Source organism: Nematolebias whitei, chromosome 13 (genome assembly GCF_014905685.2).
Source record: "Nematolebias whitei isolate Nwh7 chromosome 13, NemWhi1, whole genome shotgun sequence".
Classification (NCBI taxonomy): domain Eukaryota; kingdom Metazoa; phylum Chordata; class Actinopteri; order Cyprinodontiformes; family Rivulidae; genus Nematolebias; species Nematolebias whitei.
Window position 1 is genome coordinate 15,373,651 of NC_056510.1, and position 7,958 is coordinate 15,381,608.

General features: G+C 36.0%; 1 protein-coding gene across 3 annotated transcripts in view; it reads right to left on the bottom strand.

Annotated features, from left to right (window-relative positions):
* Nucleotides 1-7,958, bottom strand: part of epha3 (eph receptor A3) — a 112,093-nt gene that overhangs the window by 23,562 nt on the left and 80,573 nt on the right. For all 3 annotated transcript variants that reach the window (XM_037686896.1, XM_037686895.1, XM_037686899.1), the window contains 5 exons: nucleotides 7,215-7,377; nucleotides 6,449-6,554; nucleotides 5,924-5,988; nucleotides 5,042-5,167; nucleotides 812-997 (listed from right to left, as the gene is read on the bottom strand). In XM_037686896.1, the coding sequence (XP_037542824.1) occupies nucleotides 812-997; nucleotides 5,042-5,167; nucleotides 5,924-5,988; nucleotides 6,449-6,554; nucleotides 7,215-7,377 (646 nt within the window). The remainder of the gene's footprint in view (nucleotides 1-811; nucleotides 998-5,041; nucleotides 5,168-5,923; nucleotides 5,989-6,448; nucleotides 6,555-7,214; nucleotides 7,378-7,958) is intronic.

The following is a 7,958-nucleotide window of genomic DNA, read 5'->3' on the forward strand; positions in this document are numbered from 1 at the left end:
ATATATATATATATATATATATATATATATATATATATTATTTTTTTCAGCAGTTAGGAAAGATAATTCAAACTCTTATATTTAACGGACCAATTAATTCACTGAGTTTCAGCAAGTGAATAAAAAGTGAAAACAATAAGAAGGAAGTCAAACTATAGGAGTAAAAAAATCAAAGAAACTATAAGAATAATTTCTTCAGGTGTTTTATTCTGGTTTTGGGAATAATCATAATGGCTGAACTGCTGAACAAGGCATGTGCCGCAGGGAGAAATAGAGGCCAGGCCTGTTTCTCTGCAACTAAGTTCAGACTCATTATTTCCTTCTTTCTTCTGTCTTTCCCTTTAAAGAGGCCTTCTGTGTCCTAATGATAGTCTAATAAAGAGGCCCAAAGGGGTGCAAGTCAGAAATATGGATTTATGGATTTATACTTGCTTAGGATCCAGACTTTGATCAGGGCACATTGATCTCCAGAGACTTATACCACAGTAGCTCAATAAAACTTGTCGCTTTTTCACAAAGGTGTCGGACATTTTAAAGCCATTTGTCAAAGACAATTGCAAATCTGTAATCAGTAAGAATGGCTCGTTCCAGAGGCAGAATGCAAACTTTCTGTCTTTGACTGCGTCTCTTCCGAGGTTAGATTATAACTTCATAAAGAAAATCAATTTCAAAAACAATGGGCTGACCAGATATCTAACACAAAACAAAACCTCAAATATTTATTTGGCGATGTGTATTTTAGCAGTAACTAGCACGTCATTTGCATGAGCCATTTGCCGTTTGTGCACTCGCACATTGTAAATGCACTTACTGCGGGTTACTACCCCCTCCAGCCTGATGATGTTAGGGTGATCAAACTGCCCCATGATGGATGCCTCCGCCAGGAAGTCCCGCCTCTGTTTGTCTGTGTACCCTCCTTTAAGAGTTTTGATGGCTACGCAGATCTCCTTCTTGCTGGGCAGCTTCAGGCGACCGCTGCACACCTCTCCAAATTCTCCTACAAACAAGCAAATCAATAAAAAAAAATGTTAATGTGTCCAATTGTTTGTTAAGATCAGAGGACAAGACCTTTAAGAGCAGCTTTGTTTGATTAAAAAAAAAGTTGTAGATCACAGTTTACATGATAAGGGACACATTTAACTTAGCTCATTAGATCAATGTGTGGAAATCAGATGCACATGTTATACCTAGTGAATTATGACTGGTCTATCATTCTAAAGTTTAAGCAACTGAACTTTGCTAATCAAAATGTTGTGCATCATCAATACAAAGCTAAATTACAGAAACAAGAATGTTATTGCTTGTCTCTTGCATGAACCGTTGTGTAGCTGATGCATCTAAATCTTATTGATTCAGAATCAAATATCTTCATGCAACCACACACGTCATTAGTCAGACAAGTACACTAATGCAAGCAGGAAAAAAAAAAAAAACCCTTTCATAATTAATTTTACTCACTAATTTCAATTAGTAGTTCTTTTACTGTGCAAGCAGAATTACATTAAACTCGGACAGATTGCCTTTTGTAGCGAGATGCTCATGGATTCACTAGCTAACTCGATCATTTCTGACGTATTCAGACACACCAAATGTGTTTTATTAAACCAGTTTCATTTGTCATTTGTTAAGGTATGTTTGTTGTAAAGCATGACGTGAAGGTTGCACAGTTTTTGCACGGATTTTGAGAAGGTGCCTAAATTGCAATAACAGTTTTAGGAGAGGCTCATTATGAAATCAGAAAAAAAAAAAAAAAGTTGCTGATACAAAATGTTTTGTTGATGGCCTTTCATAGTACATATTAAAATGGTTTCTTGTCTTTGTGAAACATTTAACGACTCATATCGGCAATAGGGGTCATTATAATTTTTACACCATTTACAAGTGGCACATTACACCAGTTCTGGCCTCCCTGCCATGGCTCCTGGTTCACTTTCACATTCAGTTCAAAATCCTTCTGTATGCTTTTAAATCTCTGAACATTTCTGCCCTCTCTTATCTCACTGATCTGCTGCAGCCATATGTCCCACAACACTCTCTGAGGTCAGCAGATCTGATGCTTCTTTTGTTCCAGGAACCCGTTTTAAGCTCATAGATGACAGGCCTTCTCTGTTGCAGGTCCAAGACTGTGGAATGAGTTACCACTACATGTCAGGCAGGTTTTCTCTCTCACGGTTTTTAAGTCTCACTTAAAAAAAAAAAACACTTTTATTCCCTGGTTCTTGACATTCTGTGATTTGTTTTTCACCTGTCTGTATTTTATAATGTTAGCCATTTAATTATCTTCTTCTATATGGATCTATGTTTTGTTTTTTTGCTGTGTGCTTTGCTTGTTGGTTTCTGCTGTACAGCACTTCGGTTGGCCTTGTTGCTGTTTTAAGTGCGTTATAAATACAATGGTATGATTTTTTTTAATTAATTAATCAAGTCTACAAGAGGTAATAAAGTTTTTTTTTTTCTTCAACTGGTTGTTTTTACTTTATGTGACAGAGTTTTGATGGGACTTTAGAAGGTCAGTGGAGTGTGTGAGTGTATCTGAACGTGTGCGTTAAACAAAAAGGTATATGCACACTGTGTGTTCATGCAAGGTGACGTCAGAGCTAAGATGTGCAGACCTCTGTCTCAATCTAGTTCAAACATTTCCACAGGCAGCTTTGGATCAGAGAGCATGGGTCACACCCTGGACATGAAGCAATGATGTCTGGAAGAGCTTAAGCCAGAATAATTACAACCCATCTAATTATTGAAAGCACGTCTGTGTTTTTCCTGCTCTGCTTTGTTCATTCAGCGCTCAGCTGCAGACAGGCGAGCTGAACAGAGCCACTTTTTTTTTTCATGTGGTCAATCTGAGAAAGAAGATTTTACTCTAATAAGGCTTGATTGAGGATGCATTTTCTGTTTCTGTAATAAAAATACATATTTGGTTTTAAAGTTGGACACATGTTAGAGGGCAGTGCGTGTGATTGTTTTAGCTTTTAAGACAAAATCACAACATGGCAACACGACCAAAGTTAGCATGTTTGATGAAAACTGCTGGAGCCTGAACCAGGGTTGGAGAAAGAATGTATACAGCATATTGTATACAGTGGTTTCACAAATGTATTACAGTTGGGTGGTATGTTGCCTAAAGCTCAATGACCACAAAGTTTATGCTGTGGCTTAATCTGAATCTGTTCAACTTTGGTGCTTAGCTCACATTTTTAAGAATCCAACAAAAGAAGGTAAAAGCTTTATCAAGGTACATGTTCTTATCTTCCTGTTGCATTTGCATTCATAAAGTTTCCTTACATGCAGTATTTTTATTTAATTATGTATTGTTGGTACTGAGGACAAACAGTCAGCATAATGCAAAAAAAAAAAAAAAAAGGCAATAAAATATATTTTGAACTCAAATTGTCTTTCAACAAATGTGGATTAAACAAAAGTTGTTGTTTTTCTAATGAAATGTGAAATATTATTTATATTTTGCTTCAAGTTAAATGTAATTGCCAGCACATGTATGTCCTACATGTGCAATGGTTATTAAGTTTTCTCTCAACCTTTGAAAATGAGAAACACTTTCTGTAATATAGTCCCATGTAGCCGGGTAAAATTCTGTCAGGCCATCCTGACAGGTTTACAACATGAGGGGCTGGTGGGACTCTGGAGACCAGTCTGTTATTATCTGCTTTAGACTCTATCTATTCTGCCTGAACTCAACAAGAATCATAATGCACTACCCTCCAGACTGCACCCCTGCTCTGGTCAGGATTATAAAACCAGAAAAAAAAGAAGAACATTTTATTTTCGTAATTATTACTTAAAGTAAGATTTACAAAACAGAAAGTAATAGGTGAGGGAAAGTGATGTAATGCCAAAGAAAGATGTAAAGCAGGTAAAGATGTTCTCTTTTTACGTTCTTTTCCTTTCTGTCATAGGAAAGAAATGGAGACAAAAGTTGTTGAGGTGAAGTAATAAATGCTTTTTTTTTTTCATCCCTGGCTGTGCAATATTCAACACAGAAAACCATAGTGCACTACATTTTTCTGCATAGGCATCTTTATCATTTAAATAGTTAGAAAAACTAACAAAGTAAAATGCCCTACTGGTAATTGCAACAAAGGAATAAAAAAAAAAAAAAGTGTGCAATAATATCAATATTTCAGGACATCAGGGGTGACAGATGTATGTTATCTACATTGGATTTATTATTTATTTATTTAAATTAATAAAGAAATAGGTAATGTATCGTTTGGATATCACAAAGTCAACAAGAAAAATTTAAACACGTCATTAAAATGCAAATGTTGGTTACTGCAACAGAGCTATATTATTATCAAGTTACAGTAACTTCTGGAGTACTAAGTACATGAATATAAGCCACGCCCACTAAATTAAAAAAGAAAAAAAAAAGTACATATATAGGCTGCACTTGCGTATAAGCCACCAGTGTTCACTTTGTAACATTTACAAGATTTACTCAGAAATATATATTTTTAAACTTTTAATATGTACCGGATACATATACAAATACGTACAGTAAATTGTATTTATTTATTTATTCTGATCATTGCCTGTAGCACGGCTGATTAAACAACGAGGAAGGGAGGAGGGAACGGGGGGTTTAAAAAAGTCCCCACCCCCTCCCCAGTGCAAGTTTCACTGGTCCACTCTTTGGTAATTTCATTAGACAGATTTGTTTTAACCTTTATTTATACAGGTAGTCTCATTGAGTCACGAGGACCCCCCCCCCCCCCCCCCCCCCCCCCCCCCCCCAAGAGAGCCATGTATTGGGCAGCTGTGTGAGCACCCGGGTGTGACAAGGCTAAATGTTTTTGCGGCATGAAGCTTTTCAGCTCATCAAAAAAATAAATAAATTAGCCGCAGCATTGTATAAACCGCAGTGTTCAAAGTCTGGGGGAAAAAAAAGCAGCAGGTTGCAGTCCTGAAATTACAGTTACTATGCATTTCAAGCTCTTTATAATAATAATAATAAAGCAATGCCAAAAATAAATGACTTCATGTTTGCATGGTTATAATAAACTGTTTCTTTGCTCTGCCTCACCTGCTCCCACGACTTTATCAATAGCGATGCAAGAAGCGTCCAGCTCCTTGGCAAACTCATGAACAGCTTGGCTGGGGTCCTCGTACGTGTGGGGGTCCACATAAGTCCTGATACCTGGCAGACGCACTGCAGCAGCAAAATAAAATAAAAAAAAACTCCATCAGTTAAAAGAGGATATGTAAAAATTCTTTAATGCTGACATAATTTACTTTAAATGTGAACATACATATAAAATGTGTATTGCGAACCGTGTTTTTTGTCTCATAAAGAACAAATAAAACTTATTTTTGGGATTTGATATTCAGCTGGCTGATTTAAAACTGGGTCAATTCATGCTAAATGTTTTTATTTTACAAATAGCACAATAAGCCATCTTCACAAATGTTACTGTATACAAAGTACTTATTTGTATCCTCCAATCCAACCTTGTAAACTTGAACTTGTTTTAATTTAAAGAGTCTGTAGGAATCCAGTGGGCATGTAAGCATAATAATGTTTTATGACAAACTTGCATAAAATATGTCTGGAAAATGCACGTGTAAAAAAGAAAGTGGTAACTTAAATGGTAATATGTGCATTTTTTTAGATTGAAAAACAGTTCCAAGTTAGTTTAACAAAGAAAAAAGTACCTTTTAAATGAAGTTAACCTCTTTTGTAGTAGAAACTAAATAATCTGACTCAAATAGTTTGATCTTAAGGAATCACTATAATTAAAGGTCTGTAGATCTATTGAGAAAAACTTGATTAAAACAAAAAACAAACAAAAAAAATAAATAAAACATTACAAATAACTTTAAAGTAATTACATATTTGGTCCAGTAAATGAAAAGTGGAAGAAAACACACTAACATTTTTAAGGAAAATATAGCACAACATACTTACAGTGTCCATTGCCAAAGTGAAGCCTTTTCTCATCAGGATGTTTGGATTTGCTGCGGCAACAAAACCTGCCAATTCAGACAGAAAAATTCAAACTGCAGCCACAGTTTCCACTAAGACTTCATCCACCGGCTCAGCCTAGGGGCTGGTGGGAGCCCTGTATTAGTCTGTGTGTGAAATCCAAGCTTTATAAGCCCAAAGAGGATCAGCAAGTCCTGTAATGTTCCATGTATTTACAGTATGTCCTGTCTGAACGCCCCAGACTCTTCACATAACTCACAGACATGCTTAAAAAAGCACACACCTGCCCACCAACACACAATCCTTGACAATAAAGTGCAGGAATAAGGAAAAAAAAGTTTTAAAATGAAAATGAATAACCTTAAATATTAGAAGTAAAATAATTAATAATAAAAAATAAAAAAACGTACAACCTGCAATCAGTTTGTCCAAAGACAGAGGGTAAATGGATTGATGTGATTGAAGGAGACAGCGCTCAGAACTGAGAACGTATGGTTTAGGACAAACCTGCCAATCAGGATGTAGAGCAGAACAGTGAGCAGGATGATGGCCACGGCGGAGGAAACGGCAATTAACACAACCTGGCTGCTCTCACTGGAGATCGAGAAGGCTGCTGAAAGTCAGACAATAAAAGCCTGTGTTAATTTAGTTTTGCTAACGAAGATCAATTACTTTCCAATATGTCCGACAGATGTGCAAATGAAAGTTTTTTTTTAAGACAACTTCTAAACAGCTGGAATGCAAAGCATGACTCATTTTCTCCTATAAACCTGTTGAATGTGACACAGTCACTGTTACCAGTTTAAAAAAGTTAATTCCTGGCTGAAATTAAATGTAAATGATATGTTTACAGATATAAACTATGTGAAACTGGAATAAAATCACTTTACCAGCGCAACCTATAACTGATGTAGAATAGTTTGATTTGAAAGCTTTTTTAAATTTCTCTCACTCAAAATGTTTTTATTTTTTTTTATTTTGTATAAAGCATAACCAAATATGACATGAGCATGCTCCTCTATTCAGTTAATAAGGACTTTGAAATGACATTTCACTAGAAAATTCAAATTGGCTGAATGTATTATTAAGAATATTTTTATCTTAAAATCTATGCGTTCTGAAACCTATTTAACTATAGAGACTACATTTTAACCAAAGGTTGCACATTAAATTAAATTGGCTTAATTACCTCACCGTTTGTTATTATAAAGGATAAGTATTTGTGCTGTCTGTGTTTTATGAAAAATGAAAGACAGCTCTGTGCTGAGCTTACAGTCAGGGCTGGTTTCAAACTGAAAGCTGGGGCTGCTGGCTCCGTATCCAGCAGCCGTCCGAGCTCTGATCTGAAGCAGGTAGGCCGTGTTGGGCTTCAGACCATTCAGGGTCACATTGCAACCTCGAGCACGTAGGATGGTATAACTCGTCTCCTGCTCTTCCTGGAAAACAAGGACAATAAAACCAAAAGAAATAAAAACGGGGAATTGAAAACGTGATCAATGTAATTTTCCTATAGTCTAAGTTTACACTAGGAACAAGCCCAGTATGCAATCAGAGAACACACAAAGCTGTTTACAGCACATACACACCCATACTCACACACACACACACATACAAGCAGTCATCCTGGATAGTTTGACAGTTTCCTTCCCGATTTGATGAACTGTGCCTTTTATGTTTTAGGACTTTTCTCCTACTGATCGGAGCTGATAGAACAACTGGTAGATTTACACACCACATCTGCATTCAGCACATTGTTTCCAGATGTGCAAAGCAGGGGGAAAAAAGAGAACAAAAGGTGAATGAAAGAGTCATATAAATGTCAAAATATTTACAGCTGTCTTAAGCACTAAGAGACCATTTGTGACCACATGGAAACAAAAAAAAGTAATAAAAAAAATCCACCCTTTCATCTTGTTTAACTATTGTAATAATCATCTAAAAGTAATGTTCACTTGAACATAGAGAAGAACTGTATATCCCTCATAAGCAAGTTGAACTAGTCAGAATGATATATATA